General features: G+C 46.9%; 1 protein-coding gene and 1 long non-coding RNA gene across 5 annotated transcripts in view; one reads left to right on the plus strand and one right to left on the minus strand.

Annotated features, from left to right (window-relative positions):
• The first annotated feature begins 4,733 nt into the window (after nucleotides 1-4,733).
• Nucleotides 4,734-5,739, plus strand: LOC128814566 (uncharacterized). Its single transcript, XR_008439414.1, has 2 exons — nucleotides 4,734-5,176; nucleotides 5,330-5,739. It is a non-coding gene; the product is annotated as an uncharacterized LOC128814566 (long non-coding RNA).
• A 2,069-nt stretch (nucleotides 5,740-7,808) lies between these two features.
• Nucleotides 7,809-22,183, minus strand: part of PAK3 (p21 (RAC1) activated kinase 3) — a 128,306-nt gene continuing 113,931 nt past the window's right edge. For 3 of the 4 annotated variants that reach the window (XM_053990146.1, XM_053990147.1, XM_053990145.1), the window contains 5 exons: nucleotides 21,520-21,637; nucleotides 21,059-21,158; nucleotides 20,135-20,331; nucleotides 17,990-18,127; nucleotides 7,809-16,433 (listed from right to left, as the gene is read on the minus strand). In XM_053990146.1, coding sequence (XP_053846121.1) covers nucleotides 16,344-16,433; nucleotides 17,990-18,127; nucleotides 20,135-20,331; nucleotides 21,059-21,158; nucleotides 21,520-21,637 — 643 coding nt within the window. In that variant the 3' untranslated portion in view covers nucleotides 7,809-16,343. The remainder of the gene's footprint in view (nucleotides 16,434-17,989; nucleotides 18,128-20,134; nucleotides 20,332-21,058; nucleotides 21,159-21,519; nucleotides 21,638-22,183) is intronic. The other variant, XR_008439360.1, reaches the window with a different exon arrangement.

Genomic DNA, 22,183 nt, shown 5'->3' on the forward strand with positions numbered 1-22,183 from the left:
CAGCAGGAGAAATCAAGAAGCCAGCAGAGAGGGCCTTTGCTCCCGGCTGAAAGTGCTGGATTGGCAGGGAGAAGGCAGACAGGCAGAGTGGTGGGACCACAAACTAACACTGCAGCACTTCACAAACTGAAGTCATCATATCAAGTCCAGTGTAACTTAGAGCAGTGGTGCCTCCACAGGTTGATTAGAGTAGTAAAATTCCAAGTTTACTACAAGCACTGGATATTGTCCACTTACATACTGCAGGAGTAATTATCTCTTCTTCCCAGCTTTCACTATGAATATTTCAAATAACACTTGAGCAAAATAAAATTAAATCCTTTAATGTCTTTAGCAGATTGTCTATATTCCACACCATTCTGATATTTCTTTCAGAGTTAGGATGTCCTAACACGTAGGATGAAATGTTCAGTGCTACATATTTTAAATGTACCAAGCAGTGCAATGAGGTAACAGCCTTTGATGCATTTGTATGACACCTGCCCAGGGAGAGGTCTACTCACAAATCAACTTATTTTCTTTAGGTACCTGCTGTCCTGCTTCTACTGTGCACCAGTCTGGGAAGGTCCAGCACCTGGTTCTGCTTTCCTGCCATGCCACAAGCACAAAAGACATTTGGCACACCAGCACAGACTGAAGCTCAGGGATTTTCAAAGAAGTGAAAAAAGTTATTTTTTATGCAATTCCTTGTCTGTGCCCTCTGTTGATTTCACTAGGCACCACTGAAAGAAGTCTGCTTCCAGCATATTTACCCTCCCTGGCCCCCTGGGGGATTTGTATACGTGGATGAGAACCCCTCAAGCCCTCTCCAGCTGGTGCTCCCCCAGTGCTCCCAAGCTCTCCCGGCAGTGACGTTTCTGCTGGTGCAGGGCTGTGTGCTCTGCCCTTCCAGCTCTTGCCCTCCCTGCAACCACACCTTTCTCTGCATCAAAGATGTGAAGAAAAGTGGGTAATTCTCTTGGGCAATAAATGGAAGAATTTAAATTACACTATGAGAACATTGAATTAATGGAGGCATCTGGATGACTGTTAGCCAGGTCACTGACTTCACAAGAAATAAAGAAAAAGGGAAGTTCATGGCACCTGCTTTTACATGGATGTTCTAGGAAGTTAATTTGTTTTCACATGCAGGTCACACAGACTGTGTTCAGAGTTCAAAGAGTCCAGTTCTTTCTATAGGAAATAGAGGAGTTGATGCAAAATGTCCTTTAAAACATAAATTACTCTGAAGATCACCTAAACAGTATTTCAGAGAGGTAAGATGGGGAACCGGACCAAAATTTTATACCAGCTTTCAAAACAAAAGATAAACTCAAACTCCTTTGTCAGGCATTCAGCCCACAATTTAAAAATAAGTATTGCACGGACAGTTAATAAGGTCCTACCTCAAAATGCTTCTGAGATAGCAAAAGTTAGACTTGGAGAATACAGAATATCCCGGAAACAAGTTGGAAGGAAATGCAGCTCCACAACCATTTCTTTCAGGTGTTGTTAGGCTTGCCAATGATTCCTGTCATACAGGCAAACTGAGGGATCAGCCTGTCCCTGCTGGACCAGAGTCCTGCCGGGCACTGCTCCTCCCGAGCCGTGGCTGCTGTAACCAGGAGAGTGTCCCCTTCCACCGCGCCTGAGCAAATCCCTGGGAGAAAATCCAACAGAACACACCTGGCATTTCCGCTGAGCTGCTGTTTGGACTGGCATCCGAAAGGCAGCAGGGATAGCGGGTTAATTCCATTGTTTTAATCCAAGCGCAGCTTCCCCTTCCCCGCGGCCGGGCGGGAGCAGCGCGCTGCCGGCGGCACAGCGCCCCCTGGCGGGCCGGGCGCGGCTCCTGCGGCTCCGCTCCCGAACCCGCTCCGCTCCCGAACCCGCTCTGCTCCCGAACCCGCTCTGCTCCCGAACCCGCTCCGCTCCGCTCCCGAACCCGCTCTGCTCCCAAACCCGCTCTGCTCCCAAACCCGCTCTGCTCCCGAACCCGCTCTGCTCCCGAACCCGCTCCGCTCCGCTCCCGAACCCGCTCTGCTCCCACACCCGCTCTGCTCCCAAACCCGCTCTGCTCCCGAACCCGCTCCGCTCCCAAACCCGCTCCGCTCCCAAACCCGCTCTGCTCCCAAACCCGCTCCGCTCTGCTCCCGAACCCGCTCCGCTCTGCTCCCGAACCCGCTCCGCTCCCGAACCCGCTCCGCTCCCGAACCCGCTCCGCTCCCAAACCCGCTCTGCTCCCGAACCCGCTCCGCTCCCGAACCGGCTCCGCTCCCGAACCCGCTCCACTGCCGAACCCGCTCCGCTCCCGAACCGGCTCCGCTCCCGAACCCGCTCCGCTGCCGAACCCGCTCTGCTCCCGAACCCGCTCCGCTCCCGAACCCGCTCTGCTCCCGAACCCGCTCCGCTCCCAAACCCGCTCTGCTCCAGCAGCTCCACTCCTGAACCCAAAGCCGCTCCCGAACCCGCTCTGCTCCTGAACCCGCTCTGCTCCCGAACCCGCTCTGCTCCCGAACCCGCTCTGCTCCAGCAGCTCCACTCCTGAACCCAAAGCCGCTCCCGAACCCGCTCTGCTCCCGAACCCGCTCCGCTCCTGCGGCTCTGCTGCAGCTGCCAGGAGCGGGGCTGGGAAAAGCTTACAACAGGCGCTTACTCAATTTCCTTCCCAGAGAAAATCAAGTGCTACTGAAAAGATTTGTTTTTCTCCTCGCACGAGCTCGGTCTCTGCACCATTGGGTCAATCTAACTCCACACAAATAAGACACAGAACACCTGCAGAAAAATCTGCCCCATGACAGCAGTGATAGGATAAAGGGGGTGGCTTCACACTGACAGAGGACAGAGGTAGATTAGATATTAAAAAGAAATTCTTCCCTGTGAGGGTGGTGAGCCACTGGAACAGGTCACCCAGAGAAGCTGTGTCTGCCCTATCCCTGGAAGTGTTCCAGGCCAAGTTGGATGGGGCTCTGAGTAATGTGGACAAGTGGAAGGTGTCCCTGCCCATGGCAGGAGGGTTGGATCGAGACCCTTAGAGACCCTTAGAGGTGGTCTCCTAGATGTCTTCCAACCCAAACCATTCTATGACAATTCAATGATGATGATGGTATGTTTCCATCAGTGATTTCTCTAATCAGAGAGGAATGGGAAAGTTGTTACTAGTATCTTGACCTCTAAAATTTTCCATAGTAAAAGCTATTAATAGATCCATTTTATCTTAGGGGTGTGTGTGTAACAACAAACCATTAACAGGTAAAACTGATAGCAGGTAAAAGGACTTGTGATAAAGGATGAGGAAGGAGTCATCATTAGGGGAGTTTTTTCTCTTTGTTCTTTCTCAGCAACTTTAAATTACCTGATTTCCTGCATATCTGGGCTTTGCCCAGAACAAACTACTTGTTGTAAGGCTAAGTGGGTGTGATATGATGTGAAAACATACATAGTGTTGTCCTGTTGTATCAGAAAATAAGGTGGGCTGGAAAGTCCCACTGATTTTATGGTAAAGTCAGCAGGAAGGGAAGAGGATGGAGGGAAACTGATCAAGGCCTGAAGGCCTAAACCACAGCCAAAGTGCTGCGGTCCCTGTAGCCCCCAGAGTAGCAGAGAATACAGATAATGGCCCAAGATGTCAGGTCTGGCCCCAGCCAAGAGTCCTCTGGTAACCCTGGAGGCTGCTGTTCCTGCTTTCCGCAGGGGCCCTTGGACTGCTGTCAGCAGCAGCACAGACTTTTCTCTTACTGCTCTGCCAACAGGGCATCTCATATGCAAAGATCTACACAAATGGCACAGAGGATGAACCACCAAGTCTCCTCAGACCTCTCTGGGAGATGCCACCATAGAAAATTCCAGCCAAGCAGGAGTCTTCCTTCCTCAGCCCTGTGAACAGCTCTGCTGTTTCTGCATCCCCAGGTACTCTTTTTTTTTAACACTGTGCTGCAATGATCACCTCTCTTCCAGGCTTTCCCAGTTTTGCCTAAAGGACACACTTTGCCCTGAGGAAATAGAGACAAGATGTTCCTCTGTGCTGATTAGATGAAAAACTCATCTCACTGAAGTATTTTGTCCTCACTATGTATAACATGGGCAACTGATTTATAAACCTTCCTTGCCACCAAATAAATCATACTACCCACTAAGGTCCTACAACACGACTATGGGAAACAGTCTTACAAAAATCACAATTTGTCTTTGAGAAAACTAAATTAAGTAAGAAAGATGGGATTTTAAGTCTCATGAAGTACACTCACTCTCAGGTGATACAGCTGTTGCTTTCAAGATTTAAAATATGCTTTCAAAAAAAAAAACAAAAACAAAACAAAAAAAAAAAAACCCAAAAAAACCCAAAAAACCAAAACAAACGTGAAAAGTTGGGGTCTGTTGTCAGAGCTCATATTGTTATCTTCTCTCTGGAGTCTAGTCTAATGGCCGAGTTGGTGACATCATAGTCACCAAGCATTCAAATCCCAGGTCCCAATTCCCTTCTCCTCAGCTGACTTCCAGAAGAACTGGCTGCCCTGCTGCCTTCACCTTGGGCCAGGTGGGGCCACCACTGATTGCAATTAATGCAGCTGGCATCACTTTTGCAGCTACCTAAACCCAGTACAATTTTTTCTTTAACCAAAACCAAATTAAAAAGCAAGTTCATCTGAATTGTGACGTGTCAGCTGTCATCAAAATCACTTTCTCTAGAGGTAGAACAAAAGCTTTGGTTCCTTTGCTACACATTTCCAGTAACACATTTAAGCACCATTTGCAAGCACTGGCTCTGCCATGGCATCAAGAGGGTCCAGGCCGTTGTAGTACAGCAAGCCATAGCACTGCCAGTGCTCCACAGCTCATTTTTTATTGTGTTGTGTAATACCTATCAGGAAAACAAGCTGTGAACCAAAGGACTCCAAATGCAGCTCCACCAAAGTACAGTTCAAGGAACTAGCAAAGTAGACATGAACTTTGTACTAAAGTACTCAGTAGACAGGTTGGCATAGAGGAACACACAGAAATAAAAGCTAAGCAATACAGTATCAGAGTAAGGTTCTCAGGCCTATGCTGAAGCTGTGTGAAAGTGATTGCACTGGGAATCAGGTTTCACAGGGAAGACGGAAGGGCAGTGGCACATTTCTGTCCTGGCACATCTCTCAGTCTGAACTGAACTGGAAGCACTTCGCTGTAAGGATGGACTCTGCCACCTTGAGAGAATGTGAGGATGCTCTATATATAGCTGAGAAGGAAAGTGTGTATCTCCAGGGAGCTGGATGCAGTTCAGCGGGTGTGGATTACATGTTAAGACGCTGATCACACAGAAAAAGTTCTAAAGAAACAGGACGTGGTAGAGTTGCCTTTTCTTTTGCAGACTACAAACTGCAAAGCCAACAATGAAATGATTCCTCTTCGCCGCCGGATGCAGGATAACCTTGTGTCAGTCTCCAAGAGCCAGGACCCGCAGCGGAGCTCTCGGCCCCACACTCCCACACGAATGGGGCCGGACCAGGAAAGCGCTTGGCTTTGTCCTGAGCACGGTCAGCGCTCATCAAAACAACCACACGATGGTGGTGTCGGCTCACAAAAGGACACACACCGAGCCCAGCTCGAAACCACCCCCAGGACACAGCCAAGTCGGAAATGTCCCTGCTCCCTAATCAACTGTGTCACGACAAAAAGATTTCCCCAGTCTTCCCCTTCCAAGTGCAAAGCCTTCTTTGCACCACAATCCAAGAGCAACATGAACTCCTTTACCTTAATAAAGCTTTGCACTCTCCCAGAGTCTGGCCATCAAACTTGAAAACATCTGGCAAAAACAGAGCTCATGGAGAAAGCTGCCAGCTGAGACAGCTCTTGCTGTCTACAACTTCAACTACATCCATCAATTTACCAGCACACATCCTGCTGTCAGCACTTTCCTTCTCAGCTCTAGGTACCATCTGAAGCCTTCAGTCTCCCAGAGTCTGGATTCAAAGAGAACAGCAGCGGGGACAGCTCACACTAAAGGTCCTAAGGACACAAAGCTCAAGAGCCTGGCATTTGCATCCCCCCTGGCAGTTTAACGGCTCTAACCCAGTGAACTCCCTACTGGGAAAAGCCTCTAAACTCACTAAGAGTACCCAATGTGTCGCTCCAAACTTGCTCTCCTTGTCAAGTTTGACAAGTTCCTCAAGAGAGGAACTACAAGCCCATTTCAAAAGAAGTGACATCCCCTCTAAATTACAAAACATCCAGGGACTGATCCCATACAGAAGTGCTGGAGCACTGTTACTGGGCATTACCTACCCAGGGCACTACATCAGCTGCACACCAAGACTCCGTGTAGCTGCTTACCTTGTCCAAAAGATGTGTGCTGCCAGAATTTCAGAAGGCCACCTCTGAGAAGTGGAAGCCACATGCCAAATTCAATATTTCAGGAGACCACCTTCCTAAGATGGATACTGACTCCTTAGTTGTACGAACTGAGGCAGTGTTTCCACACCGACTATGCCAGGACAGCTCTCCTCACTGCTGAGTTCCCACTCCCTTTCCTTATCCTTCCAGCAGGATGAGTTCTGTGAACCTTTTTCATCCTCCCCACTCTTCCCAGCCCACCCACCCACTTCAGTTGGGCTTAAGCTGAAGCCTTGTTGTCTCCTCTGGCACACCAATCCAGCCCCCTCTGCAGAGCCCCAGCCCCAGAGCACAGTCTGGACCCCGACCAGCCCCCCTCCACCCATGGCGTGGCTGTTTGTGCCAACTGAATGCTCCCTGTCTCCAGCTCTCACTGTAGGATGGCCCCAGGGCAGAGCCCAGCCGGGCTCCCACTGCAGCCCCTGAAGCTTGGGGCAGACAGTGATCCCAGAGCTGAGGTTCACGGGGAGCACCCGGAGCTGTGGCTTGCAGTGTTGCCAAGTGTTATGTTCTCATCTCCTGCAGCCTGTGGGGAACACACCCTGTGCTGCCAGGCCAGCACTGCCCCTCTGGGCAGGGACAAGGCTGAAGGGCTTTCCTGTTGCAGAGGAGCCAGCGTTAAGCCTGAGCAAGGCCTGGCAGGCACTGAGCCTGTTGTCCGGGACTTGCTGCCCACCAACCGCCCCCACTCGCCGCGCTCTGTTCTACAGGGACAGAAGGGTCTGTGTGTGCCAGAGGCCCTTGGATATCACTGTATCCACGGACAGAAGGGCCTGTCTGTGCAAGGGGCTCTTGGACGTCTCTGTATCCATGGACAGAGGGGTCTGTTGTACAAGGTTTCCATAATGTTGTTGTACTCATGGGTATGGAACGAACAGAGAGAGTAAAAGTGTCAGTCACATTGCTTGCACACTCCTTTGTATACAAGAGACATCCATGCACACCCCCATGTATAAATATATTAAAATGACAGGGATGGATAGAGATTTCCCCCAGAGCTCTAACTTTGGCATAACTCACCTTGTAAGCAGGCAGCCACGGGATTTTTTTCCCAGCTCTGTGTGAGTAGGTGTCCAAGAGCTGAAGGAGCAGCATTTAGAAGCAGTTTCAGGATTTCTAGGCAGAAGTGGAGCTGACAACCATCCACTTAACTTGCCACAGTCATCGGGATGGGCTGCTGGCTCTTAGGAATATGGCATGATGGAGACTTGGAAAAATCCCAGCCCTCTGGATTTGTGCAAAGCGGGAGCAGCAGAAACACTTTGTGTCTGCTTGTGTGGACACAAGATCCAAGGAGCTAAAGTGGCAGAGGGTGACCTGGGCTGCTGGCAGGTCAAGTCCTGTGTCATGACAACACAGAGTGGCACAGGACAAAACTAAAAGCACGCACAACCCCACGGATGAAGACTTTCTGATGCTGCACATCCTATAGGAAGAGCTGCTGTCACACAATCCACTGGAATTTATAACTTTTATTTGCAATACTTTAGGTCCAAGTTTCAAACTGCAATATTTTTACACTCAAGACACAGTCATGCACAATCCATATTTCAATTTCCTATTGCTTCAACCACAATTTAAAATAACTTAATATTGGAAACAAAACCCAGAATCTTTAAAAAAAGGATGCTGAGGTCAATAAGATGGATCCATGCCATCAGCACATTTACAAAGTAAATAACTTAGTTCTCTTTTTAAAAAGATCAGTTACCTCTTAATCCAAAGTTACAGAAGATTTTTCACTACACATTTGTTTTTTGTTTTTCTCTTTCATATTTTTTCTGTTTTTTCTTTTCTTTTTTCTTTTTTTTTAAACAGATAACACGTCCTAAAAAAGGAATGTACAGCAAAATGAAATACATTTCTGATAAACAATGAAAATGTAGGCTCCTCCTCTGTTTACTTTTGTCTGGATACCCTGAAGAAAAAAATCTAGCACACACCAGCATAGGTGTAAACTGGTTGCTTTGGACTACACTAGAGTTTAGCACTGGTGACATCCTGATCCAGTCAAGAGTTGCAGAATTCTTTTGCAGATCTCGAGCCATGTGTTTGCAGGCACAGCACCTGCAGCGCTGACGCACCAGTGCACGAGGATAACTCTGTTAACGTTCCCCCACAGAATCTGGGCTCTGCCCAGGAACGAGGTGCTACGGCCCCTTGCTCCTGGTTGCCGTGTGGAGCAGCTCCCTTCCCGCTGGCTGAGCCGCTCAGGCCCTGCAGGGCTGAGGCCTTTCCCCCTTGCTGCGCTACAGACGGATTTAGCAGCATTGATTTACATGGGGATACACAGAGGGACCAAAAGCAGTTGCCTTTGTACAGCTTAAGCTCAAAGGTCAAAAATCTCAAGAGACAAGGTGGAAGAGACTCACAGGCTGCCTGTTTGCCTTGCTGATCCACTTATGACCGGCACAGCTTTGTGTGAGGCAGAGTGAGAAGAAGGGGCAGCTCTTGGCCACCCAGGCAGCCAAGGGACCCCTCCAGCCCGGGGCCTGGGGCACTGTCAGCACCTGCTGCTTCAGCAACCAGTTCAGCTGTCATTGAAAGCAACAACCAAATTCTCACTGACTCCAGAGGGAGCAGCAGCAGTGCCTGAATTTGATCCCTAAGCCTGGGGCAGGGCTGGACACACAGAGCATGCAGCAGCAAATGGACCTTTCAAAACAACCTCCTGCCACTATTCCCTCCCATTTGCAGTGGTGTCACACCAGCCTGAGGCATCTGGGAGCCCTCAATGCACCGACTTCAGATGGCAGGCCCTGGGCTCCTGGAGGTTTTGCAAGGAACGGAGGTGGGGGCTCCCTCTCCATATCGAGTTTCCAGATGGAAAAGGCTGCTGTGACCAGGCAGCTCAAAGGACAGAGAAATGAGGGTTTCAACCACTTCATCTGTGCCAGTTATACAGTCTTGGGTAGCAGCCACTGAGCACAGGGGGAGCAAAGGGCACAGAAAGAGGGACAAAACTAGTCAAGTGCAGAGACCGGAAAGAGCGAGACCTGGGAGAAGTTACATGCTGCATCATTTCACCCGTTTGGAAAGTTCTTTCCTGCTTTCAAACCCCTGAGAGGCATGAAGGGCAGAGAAGAGGTTACACATAAATGACAGTCATGTTTTCACACACTCACCCTCTCAGTGTTCTAGAAGAAATTGGATGAAATGTATTCTTCTCTGCAAGTTGTCTCCTTTAGCATGAGCAGCTCAGCACTAGGAGCCAAAGGAGCTGAAGCCTTAGGCCACAAGAGCTGACCAAGAAGATACTTTTTGATCAAACTGAAGTTGCTAACATGGACCTAGCTGAATCCAGCAGATAGAATCACAAAACTGTAGAATACTTTATGTTGGAAAAGACCTCTGGATACCGGGGTCGGAACCTGTTGTAGTGGCTGGCATCCATAAACCTATAACACCAGGGAGCTGTGATTCAAAGGTGTGTGCACATGTGTCTGACAGTTCTTCTGACCTGCATTCATGGCTGCCAACCCAGGCCATGGTGCCCAACCCTGCTCCTTTTGGCTCTGTACCTAGGTTGAGCGAGGCAGGTGCTGCTTGCAAACCTCCAGCAGCTGCAAACATGGTGCCACCAAACAGAGCAGAAGGTACCTTACACACAGGTGCTGAAGCTGATGTGTGGTCTGTTTGACAACTGTGCAGGGCAAAGTCACTGTGATCACAGGCAATTAAATCAATTAGCAGTTTTCAATATTATCAACTTTAACTAATGATATTGCCCCCAGTTTCCTCAGTCAGGGTCAGATTCTCACAGAACTCAAGTGCTTGCCTGGGGGAATTGCTAAGCAGCAAGAACAAGGTTTGCAGTCTTGTGCCCACGTGGCAGCCCAAAGGGCACCCACACAGAGCATATGGGCATCCCTCCTCCTCTTTGCTATAAGACCATTTTTATTTTTGAGGTAACTCTTGTAATCAAAGGTACATGCAACTGTTGGTAGGCTCAGGCCAGTGATGGTTTGCAGGCATGATGCACACCCAGGATTATGGCAATCAGCTCTAAACTGAATCCAAAGAGAGATGGGTAAGTGAGATTCTGCAAGTTTCAGTGAGAAAAATAAATTACCCTGTCAGCTCAAGGACAGACACAAGCAAAGAGAAGTTTTAAAGATCCCTGAAGTGCAAATCACACTCAAAAAAAGCTTGAAAGCTTGGATGATTTCTCTTGAAAGACAAAGTTTATCCTCTCTCTGCTTCCTGAAAACTTGGGATAAAATTGGAGATATTTAGTTGGCATGGGGAGTGGAGAGGAAAAAAAACCCAGAGATGAACATTTATATTTATAGGTCTTCATCAAGCCATCATTAAGTTGCTGCACATCTGGGCATGAATGAACGGTCCAAGAGGAAGCAGGAACACCAGGAAGGTGTATGGACCACTGACTTCGCAGCACTCAGCAAAGCAAAGCTGGCACTTGAGTGCATGTCCTGGGTGTCAAGCAAAGAAACACTGGCTCCTTCCTTTAATGGTAGATGTCACAGGGCTCTCTCTCTCTGGCTCTTTGCTCACTGGATTTGCTCAGGAGTGGACTAAGAAATACAAACATTTACATGCTCAGTGTGAGGAATAGTCAGTAGCCACACCAAGGATTATATACTGGAAATAACTGCTGTATGGACAATAGAGTATGGTGACATTTCCTACAACTAGAGGACAGGAGACAGGTACTTCCCTTTAATGGTGACTGGAATGTGCTTAATTTTTGGTGGCAGGACATAGGGAAGAATTGACTCAAAGATCTGCCAAAGTGCAGCTACAGGCCTCAAAGAAACTCAGCACAAACCCTTGAGTTCTTCTGTGTGTAGCGGAGTGGCCAACTATTAGCCAAAGATGAAGAATAAATATATTTACAAAAGCACTGGACACACGAAGTGAGAATGTAACCCCAGCCCAAGTTTGGGATCCAACCCTGAGAGCACTGTAAGATCCACCCCTGTGCAGGTTCCCAGGAGTGCATGCAGGAGCTGTATGGAATTTTACATAGGTATGGTTATCTTTTTTTTTCTTTTTTCTTAAATAAATAAACTTTTCTGTGCTTCTCAAACTTCCCTGACTTTACTGCTACCATGCTTTTGTCCCAAAACCCATGTAAACCACAGTGACCTATTGGCTCATTTTCACATGTCTTCATTGCAGGGACGGGAATCATAGTCAAGTTCTTGGTTAGGGTATTTCACTGTTTAATTTAAGAATAAAGACACTTAACCAATCTTTTAAAACCTTGGAATAAAAGTGTCTGAAACTTTTAGTTTTCATTTTGCAACAGAAACAGACTATTTCTAATACTTCAAATATAGATATAACTAATTGCTTGATCTGAGGATAGCAGTCAGAAAACCCGAGGTGGCTCCAGAGATTTTACAGTATTTGTTTCTTTCCTTTCTGCAAGGCCAATGCTATCGTCAGTCCTAATATACTCTGTGAGCCTTTAAATAATGTACAAGACTTGACACCCCTCAGGACTGGATTTTTGTGGGTTTGTATTGTTGGGTTTTTAAAAAATACTTGTGTCTTTTCTACATTTAATATGCAGGCTGGGAGGATACAAACACTGCTGCCATCTTTCAGTATCAGTGAGTGTGAATCAGCACCAGACTGTCCCAAGCACAGAGCCACAGGGATACTGGAGGTACGTTCCCTGCATGTCATACAGTCTCAGCTGGGCAGGTACAGTCCGTGCTGAAAACAGCCACAGGCAGAGATTATTTCTGCTGAATCTTGTCTGCCTCCCAGGAATTGGTTTTAAAATGAAAATCTCTAGATTTTCTCATGCAAAGAAAAAGGAATATATTTAATAAAATTAAAAGTAAGGCCTCTTAGGACAGCAGCTGTCTTTAAAAAGTCAGTGCCAACAATATTCTGTATGCTGAGGCATACACTGATTAGAAAAAAAAAGCTACCATTTGATTTCCTTATTTTTCATACCTGCTATCTTCTGGAAAATTGTGGTGGTGGGTTTTTTTTTGAAGTAGAGATGCTGAAATACTTCTAGGTAAAGGAAATAAATAGGAAATTCCCCCCTTCCCCAATCAAATAGAGTAGTTTGTCAACAGAAGTATTTCGACTGTATGTCCAGCAAACATGTGCCATTACAAAGTGCTTTCCTTTTAAAGGATGGCTGTCTGTTCTTTTGTGGATAGGAAAAAATAAAATACATACTGGAAACAGAAACCGTCACTCATTTCTTCACTTCTTACAGGAATACAAACATATTTCATTCTGCTGAATGCTTTACACATTGAGGGCAGCCCATCTACAGCCCAAATTATTCATTTGCAAGGAAGCTTCTCCTACAGACACAGATCTTGAGCTGACAGACAAAAATGGGACCTCACAAGAGAAACAAAGTCTTCTAAACAGAACAGAATCATTCATGTTGGAAAAGACTTCTGAGCTCATGGAGTCCAACCATCAACTGCCAAGCCCACCAATAAACCTGTCCCCAAGTGCCCTATTTATAAATCTTTTAAATCCCTCCAGAGATGGTGACTCAACCACTGCCCTGCACAGCCTGTTCCAGTACTTGACCATCCTTTTGGTGAAGAGATTTTTCTTATATCCAATCTAAACCTTCCCTGGCGCAACTTGCAGCCATTTCCTCTTGTCCCATTGCTTGTTATTTTGGAAAAGAGACCGATTCCCCCATTGCTCCAACCTCTTTTCAGGTAGTTGTATGCTGCTGGCTCATGCTCAGCTGCTTTCAACAAGCACTCCCAGGTCTTTTCCCACCAGGGGTTTTCCAGCCACTCTTTCCCAAGCCTGGAGCTGCAGGGAAAAGGTCAGATCCAAGTGCAGGATCTGACACTTTGCCTTGTTGAACCTCATGCAACTAGCCTTGGACCAGCAATCCAGCCTGTCTAGATCCCTCTGCAGAGCCCTCCTGTCCTCCAGCAGATCAACACTCCAGCCCAGCTTGGTGTTACCTGAGGGTGCCCTTGATCCCCTCATCCAGATCACCGATACAGATATTGAACACAACTGGCTCCAGTACCCAGCCCTGGTGCTCCACTTGACAGCCCCAGCTGGATGTAACTCCATTCCCCACAACTCTCTGGGCCCAGCCATCCATCCAGTTTTTTTTTTTCCCAAAGAACAGTGTACCCATCCAAGCCATGAGCAGTCAGTTTCTCCAAGAGAAAGCTGTGGGAAACACTAACACAGGCTTTACTAAATTCCAGGGAGACATATCCATAGCCTTTCCCCTCATGCCCTAGGCAGGTCAGCCTCTTGTGAAAGATCAGGCTGGTCAGGCAGCACCTGTGTATCACAAACCCACATGAGCTGGGCCTGATCCTGTGGTTGTTCTGTATGTGATGGCACTCCAGATGATCTGCTCCATGACTTTTCCCAGCACTGAGGTCAGGGTGACAGACCTGTAGTTCCCAAGATTCTCCTTCCAGGTCTTTGTGTAGATCGATGTCACATTTGCCATAGTCCAATCATATGGGATCTCCCACTTAGCCAGGACTGCTGGTAAATGATGGAAAGGGGCTCAGTGAGCTTGGATATTCCTGCCCCATTTGCTTCCTGCTGTAGCTCTGGCCCAAAGTGGAGGAGTTCCTCTCCCCAGGCACATGTCCCACAGCTGTACTCGTGCTGCTGCCACCAGGACTGGCCTAAGAGCAGGGCACAGCCTGCAGCTGACACCTGGCTGGCAGCCCGATCCCACCAGAGCTCTGTCTGGGCTGCTGCATGGGTTGTGGGTGCAGAACTTGGAGAAGCCATGGCTTTCTGTTGGGTGGACACCATTGCTCCCTGGTCAAGCTGGCAGGGTGTGCACCTTCCTGCACACCTTTCTGCACCATCTGCTGTGCTATGGCCTGTTAGCCTGTCCTGGCCACTCTCACTCCCCAGGAGCTTCTTTTACGGGGGGAAAGCTTGGCAGCCAATCCTCCAGCTCCTGTCAACCACTGTCGCTCCAGCTGTGGGCTCCTAGCAGCTCCCTCAGCTCCTCCTGCTGTTCCCCCAGTCCAGGAAACCAGAGCTGCTTGTCTTGGCGTCTTATTTGGCCATCTGAAAACTCGGACCTGTTGTGCTCCCCGGGAAATGAAGAAAAGGTAATTTCTACTTAGCTGTGGTAACTCAAGGAGGGTTGCCGCTGCCAAGGACACTGCAGTAGCCAGCATGAGCGAGGGTAGCAGCAGTAAGGACACTTGCCACACAAAGACTGCAACTAAACAGAATGCCAAAGCTAGACATGCTCCTGGCCTGATTCAAGAACAGCCCAAGCATCCTTCATTACTGCTGGCCAGACATGAAGGTGGTGAGTGCCTTAAAGGCTACTTAACCCTTTGCAGGACCAGGCCAACGTGAAGATCTATAGCAGAAAGCTGTTTTACTGTGGGGGTTTTTTTGCTCACTGGGTGAATGTTGCTTCAGTTGCTGTTTTGAAGGTCTTGCGTGAGTTGTACTCCTAAAATACAGCAACAAATACGCCATGCAAATGCTTTTACTGAGTGAAGCCACACTGTGTCTTTCAGAAACAAATAAATAAAACACAAATTGCATACTGAAAGTATTCTGCTCCCTTCCAAATCTGCTGACTAGTCAAGCAGGCACATCCCCAATTCCATCTCTTGCAGGAACTCAAGAGCTTCATTGCGCAGTGCTTGCCATATGTAGGACAGCAGAAAGCAGGCTGGCCTGGTGCCTCCAAGTAATTCTGCAATTAATTCCACTTTGCATTTCACACCTTTGCTCTTGCTCAGTGCACAACTACAGGTTTTAAGGCGCTTTCTTCCAGAGCTGGCTGCTGCACTGGCTCCTGCAGATCTGAACTGTGCAGGTTGCTCCCTGCGTTAGTTTCGGTTCCGAGGGCAGAACTCCTGTGCTTAAAGGATGCTCACCTGTGCAGGAGACTGCAGAGCAGCCTGGTCCCCTTCCCCTCTGCTGAGAATTCCGCAGACACCAGGAATCTTTCCCAGGAGCTACAAGACAGCTGGGAGAAAAACAGGCACCCTCAGAAGCGACACCACCGCTCTGCTCTGTTTGCTCTTCTCTACTCCTGCAGAGACTCAGGATGGCCAATCCCACCAGGCTGTGCATTTCTCAGCATGGCCACGGTTGGCTCTGAGACAGAGTATTAGTCCTGTCCCACAAAGAAGCACCCATGGCCAGGCTGCTGCCACTTGTCGCTACCAGCGCCCCTTCCAGCCTGCCAATGCTCAGGTTGCTCTGGGCTCTGCCAGGACTCTGCTGGGGCTCAGCCCCAGGCATAGATGGGCCCACTCTCCCCTCACATTGCTTTGACAGCTTTGCATCAGACAAACCTGTTCTGAGATTCAGGTTTGAACCAACTGATCTTTCTGCTGTTTCAGCTGAGTAAGACTCTCACCCGGGCAGAGATTGCAGTTAGGGGTACAAATCCAGTCGGCAGGAAACGAACCACTACACAGTCCCAGCTGAACACCTTATCTCCACAGGATGTTTTGTCTGTCCCACTCTTCGTTCCTTTTTTGTTGGAAATGCAATTGCACTTTCTTCCTCATGTAGAAGTACCACAACTGGGCAGAAACTGGCAAGTGGGCTGTATTCAGAAGGCAGTCTGGAGTTGATGAACGAAGAATTGCCCTTCTCCAATTCCAAACCATACCAAAAACCCCATAAACACGACTTTACATCGTTAAGAAAGAACTGACAATTTAAAAGTGAATGTACAGCTTATTCACAGGGTGAGAAGGAAGGGAATCTTCCAACTGAATTTGCTTTACCTTGGAAATGATTGAGGCAGCAAAGCATTTTCTGTTATTACCTCTCTGTCCTTAGCCCCGATTCATCTTAAAAATAAATTAAGGAGCCAGAAAGCAGGAAGAAGACAAATAATAATTTTTTACTCCTTGAGGAACTGGGGTGGTCCTACCACCATGACTGTGACCGTTGGTTTGTTCATCCATCCATCTGTCCCGCAGCATGAGAGTTGAGGTTTTACAGAGTTTGTGTTCTCAGTCCTGCTCTGAGCTGGCAGGGCAGAAAGCCGACCTGCAGTGCTAGCGGCTGCTGTTCTTAATTGCTTCCTTTGCTGCAATGATCAGAGGAGTCAGGCTCGAGAGCGGCTTGGCTAATTTTAAAAATGGATGCTGCCCAAAGGAAAAGAAACAAGAAAGGTACCATTACTTTCCAAACTCAGTTCCTCACAGGCTCAACCAGGATTTCACTCGTTACCAGAAATACTCAGAAATAGGACTGAGGGGACCATCTGCACTTTCACCTTCATGTCCAGGACACTGCTATCACAGGCAAACATGGCCCACACACCTATCAATGCATTTTTCCAGGTGTCTTCAACTTGCTGGGATTTTTGCCCTGCCTGTGCTCTGGGAATGCTGCTTGCTGCCCCAGAGCTTTGTTCCTTTCAGGAAACTCAAAAGACTCACTTAGGTTCCCCCTTTCTAAAGATATAAACTGTGTTAATTGTCAAAAAAGATGTGTGAAAGTCATTCCTTAGGAAACTCCAATACCTCTAAGAAATGTTTAACCCAGTAGGATTAAGGCTCATGTGTTTTCTCAAGACCTGTACAGAGGTACAGGTTTCCAGCAGCAAGTCAGGAGCAGGGAGACAAGTGGCAGAGTGTTGATGGACTCAGCTCTGGCTTGCAAGGAGAGCACTGTCTACCTTTCCATCCCTTGGCCCTCCTGTGCTGGCTGGCACCTTCCTTCCCAGCAGGGACAGTCAAGTGGCACATTCTGCAGCTCCCTCTCTGCCACAAAACCTGGCAGCAAACCTCAAGCAGCTTGACTGTGCCAGGAAGCAAACAGGGCTGGGACAAGTCCTGTTCAGCTGTCCCTGTTTTGGGTGGCAGAAACCTCTAAAAATGGGACTTAGTGGCAGAAACTTCTAAGAGAGGAGCAGGAGGGACAATCTGGGGCCTTCTCTGAGGCTCATGGTGACCTCCCCACAGCCTCCTCCTTCCCACAACCAAATCTCTGACAGCTTAGCTGGGACTGCTTTTACTGGGTTCTTCCCCCACCACCACCATTTCAGGCCTCTATATCTGGTATCATTCTACTTCAGTTCTTTTGTCAAGAATTAAAACTAAATTTACTCCCAAAAGTACAAAACAGGGCCACAGAAATGATCAGGAGATGGAACATATCTCCTCTGAGGAAAGGCTGAGAGAGCTGGGCTTGTTCAGTCTGGAGAAGGGCAGGCCCTGGGGCGACGTCACCTTGCAACTCTTCAATACTTCAAGGGGAAGTAATAAAGTTGTAATCAAGTTGGGGATGCATTTTTTAGCAGGGCCTGCTGCAACAGATCAAGAGGGACTGGTTTTCGACCCAAAGACGATCAATTTAGATTTGATCTAATTAAGAAATTGTTTACAAGGAGAGTGGTGAAACACTGGTACAGGTTGCCCAGGATGTTGTAGGTAGAAGTCCATCTCTGGAAACATTCAAGGTCAGGCCAGATGGGGCTCCAAGCAACATGACCTAGTTTAAGAGATCCCAGCTCAGTCAGACTAGATGATCTTTAAAGGTCTCTTTCAACCTAAACCATTATAGGATTCTGCTTAGTTTTCATTTGAAAGCACCAAGACTGGAGATTAATATGTGCGGGAGCCACCTGATGCCTTTATTTGATGAGAAAACTGATCCCTTGGACATCTGTTTCTCCTGCAGTTGCTTCCTATCTTACCTGCAGAAGTTCCTTGGCAGACCCTCGCCTGTCCACATCCATCTCCAGGCAGCAGTTAAGAAAGTCTCGGAACACGGCCGAGAGTCGCTCTGGGTTCTGCAGCTCCGGTGTCCCGTTTGTAGCTATCAGATACAGTGCCTGGAGACAAAGGAAACAGAAGACTCTTTCATTCATACCCAGAAATACTCACACAGACCCTATTTTAAGCTCCAGTCTCCACTGGTAGTTTCTTCCCTGGCAGAGGGCTGGAGATGACTTTCATGTATCAAGAACAACAACAAAAAAAAAACCCCAAAAGACCCTGATGCAGTCACAGCTATTTCTACATCAAAATGACCTTGCCTTGACAGCTGATTTCATTGGCTGACTTGGTTAGTAGAAACTACCCACCTTCAACTATCTTTCAGCAGTCTCTAAATCAGCTTCACTTATGTGGTAATATTTTTAATAGTCTCATCAGAAAAAGGAGTAATTCCATCCCTATGGTAACCCTCTACTAATTTTAATACTCAAGTAAAAGCATTAATGACATCCCCATCCCAGAAACTGCCAGGCAGAAAACAGGTTTTGGCAGCTGGACTACTGAAGGTTTAGTGACATGGAGAAAGTGGCTTGGGCTAGGAAAGAAAAATGTTCACTATATATTACAAGAAATCCAACAACTAGTGTGCATTATCAGCTAAAAAAAATTTGCTGTGAAAAGCAGTCTTTATAAGCTCTTCTGTTTGTAGGCAGCTGAGACCTCTTACACAGATCTCAAGTATATCTGACTGTGAATTTGGTCAGAAACAGGAAATCCAGTTATCTTTCTAACAGCTGACCTGAGGCTTCTTGAGGAGTCCTAATCAACATTTCAGATTAATGAAGTAGGGAATTTTCAGCATCCAGATCAATAATGCTAATTCTTTTCACCTGCTTTTACTGCCTTATACAAGGCAACTGCATTTTTTGCAAGTGAAATATGGGTTCACAGGAAACAGAAGCAAAACTGTGATGTGCAAAGGTCTCTGCTGGTATAACAGGGCTGCAGAGACAGAGGCCTAATGCCACCCTGCCAGCTACAGTGCACTCTGCTTATTCAGCACCTCTCTGAACCCAAACCTGTTTATTTCTTATCCACCCTAACAAGGTGGCACAGTGAGCAACACTCCACATGTGTGCCTGGAACCAAAAACCCCAGGCCACCTATCAAACCAAAGGAAGTCTTCCAAGAAAACTCAGGAACCTTTTTCAAAAAGTGTGAAAGACTTGTATAATTGAAAGAATGAAATCTGTATAATTGGTGTCTTCTTTTTTTAAGCAGCTGGGAGGTACATCCTGACCCTTCTGTAGGGTCAGTCTGCAATACACAGTCTGGATGCCACAAACCAGAGAAAGCACAACTTTACAGCACGGAAAAGCTAAAGATGATGCTCTATTTTAATTCTAGCCTTAACAAAACATATGTATGTAGACACATAGGTAAAAATTAATTTTCTCATAAATTTCCACAGGAATTAACTGTACAGCATTTTGTTTCAGCTGTTAGTCATAAGCTTTTATCCTGGTATATATTCCTCCACTACTACATACTCATTTGGTATAAGAACTGGCCATTTAATTTTAAGACATTAGGATAAAACTGAAAACTTCAAAATATACTAGTTTACTACAAGTATCTGTGCTAAAAGATACTTTTAGAAATGTGTTTGATAATAAATAATTATGGCATTACTAGAACCAGTGATCTTTCCTGGAAGGTTCAGGTAATCAATCAGCACTGGTCTGACACTAAAGAGAGTTTTGTGCCTGCAGGTACAGCTCCAATGCTTATCATAAAAATTCCCCAACTGGAGAAACATGGCACTGGAAAATTTTTGTCATTCAGAGATACAGCTCAAAGAGAGTTCAAAAAGGGCATGAGAAATTTCAAGCATCACTGAAGGTCAAAGTGGCAAGTTTCTGCACAGGTACATGTCACTTTGAGTCTGAGGTTATCACAGTGATGCAATCAAAGCTACAGCAGATGCAGATGTGTGATAGGAACATTTTTAGAAGTGGGCCTTTGTAGAACTAGTTCAAGCTGATGCGAATGGGATTTTATCTCATGGAAGACAAAATACGGCACAAATTAGAAAGACAGCAGTATCTGATATTTCACCCTACCCTGAGAGGATTTTCGTTAAGGTAAGGAGGTTCTCCTTCCACCATTTCTATTGCCATGATCCCAAGTGACCAGATGTCCACCTTGGGGCCATATGCTTTTCTTGTTACAACTTCTGGTGCCATCCAGTAAGGAGTTCCCACCATTGTGCTCCGTTTACTCTGCTCAGGGGTGATCTGAGCACAGAAGCCAAAATCAGCTGAGGAGAAAAACAAATACTGTTAAAGCCGGCTTGAATTACAAAATCAAGCAAAAGAACCCCCACTTTAAGTCTGAGAATGCACTGTGGAATGTAGCTGGAAGAGCAGCCATGTTGTGCTTCCTCAAGGCTGTAGTCAAGGTAATATGGAATTGGCCACTTAAAGAAACCCTCATGTTTCATCAACTGGCTTTTACTTAATCACTTGAAGCTTTAGACTGTAACTCCCTTGTCACTACAGGACATGAGAAAGCACAACGCGAGCTGCTGTTATTGTCACGATAAAGAGACTACTTTATTTTTTCTGACTCCAGCATTTATAGTTTTCCAAAGGTGACAGTGGATTGGAGGGTGAAAGTGCCACCTCTCCAACGACACTGGACAAACTACTAGTCCATCACATTTCTCTGCCTCTATAAAGGAATGCAAAACAGTAAGTTATTTACAGAAAGCTGTGTGAGAAAGTTTGCTACAAGAATGTCAACTCAGAAGGCTTTAGAAAATCTTAAAAATCGTGACACTCCCTCCACTCTGGAAGAGTCATACACAAAGCAAAGCCACTCTTGACAGCCTGTTTCTCTCTAGACCCCTCTGAACATTGCAGCTGTGCCCTCACAGCAGGGGTCTAGGCACTCCCACCAGCACCACTTTTGGAGAACTGGCCTTCACTCAAAAGGAATCCCACACCCCACATCCAGGAATGCTGCGCTTGACCAAGAATACCTACTCAATTTGACAGATCCGTCCATCCCAAGAAGAATATTGTCACTTTTGATGTCTCTGTGGATCACTTGGTTGGAATGAAGGAAATCCAGGGCTTGCAGGCACTGATAAGAGAAAAAAGAAATGTAAGGGTAAAAATTCATGACATGATTTCATCACATGAGAAAGGAAATGGTTTTACGAGATTTCCTTTCTAGGGGAATGGTGAGGAATGGCAGAACACAGTGCAGCCAAGAGAAGAGCTTGCTGCTCCAACCTGTTAGAGTCATGTCTTTCTAGGGGAAGGCACATACTAGCTTTTGAAAGGGAAACATCAATTGTTGCTACAGAATGTCCCCTGCAAACACAGACAGAATGACAGCTGCTGCAGTGGATCTGCTCTTTCTTCTCCATATAATGACAACACCACAGAAACAGAAGCATCACCATGTCCATGCAAACAGAAACACAAGTGGGATCCCTCACCTCCCGACAGACAGCAGCAATCTGTCCTTCATCCATACATGTCTCGGTGACAACATCGGTTAAGGAGCCTCCAGCCAAGTACTCCATCACCACCCACAGTTCATCACCAACAAGGTAGCTGAAAGGAGAAAACAATGCTGTGGAGATGAATGTGCATAGCCAAACTAATGAATAATCATAACCTACAACTGAGTCTTGTCTCCAGGTCACTTGCAAATGAAGACAGAATAAAATGAAAAGGACATTCTTCTAGGCTACACAGTTCTTGGAATCTGCACAGTGGAAAAAGGAGGTATCTTAGGTGACAAGCAAGTGAAGAATGCACTTTAGTAAGAGAAGCAAGCAAAGATAAATCTGGAACCAGGACACATGCCACCAGCCGGCTCATCATCTTAACTCATTAATTCCACCATTAAGCCCAGGAATGAGGTAACATATCTTTCAAAGTTATCCATGGGAGGAGGGTGTGCACCACTGAGGACAGAAGTTGGTCAAATGTTTGGAAAACCTTGCAAAATATACATTCAGAAAAAGCAAAGGCCATTAAAAAACTGTCAAATTAGGCGCTTCTGGAAACAAGAACTTAGTCTTCCTGGCATCCCCAGCAATGGAAAACAGTGGAAACCACACAAAGGAAAGAATTTCTGGGATGGTTTGTCAGCAC

This window comes from Vidua macroura, chromosome 14, assembly GCF_024509145.1.
Source record: "Vidua macroura isolate BioBank_ID:100142 chromosome 14, ASM2450914v1, whole genome shotgun sequence".
NCBI classification, from domain to species: domain Eukaryota; kingdom Metazoa; phylum Chordata; class Aves; order Passeriformes; family Viduidae; genus Vidua; species Vidua macroura.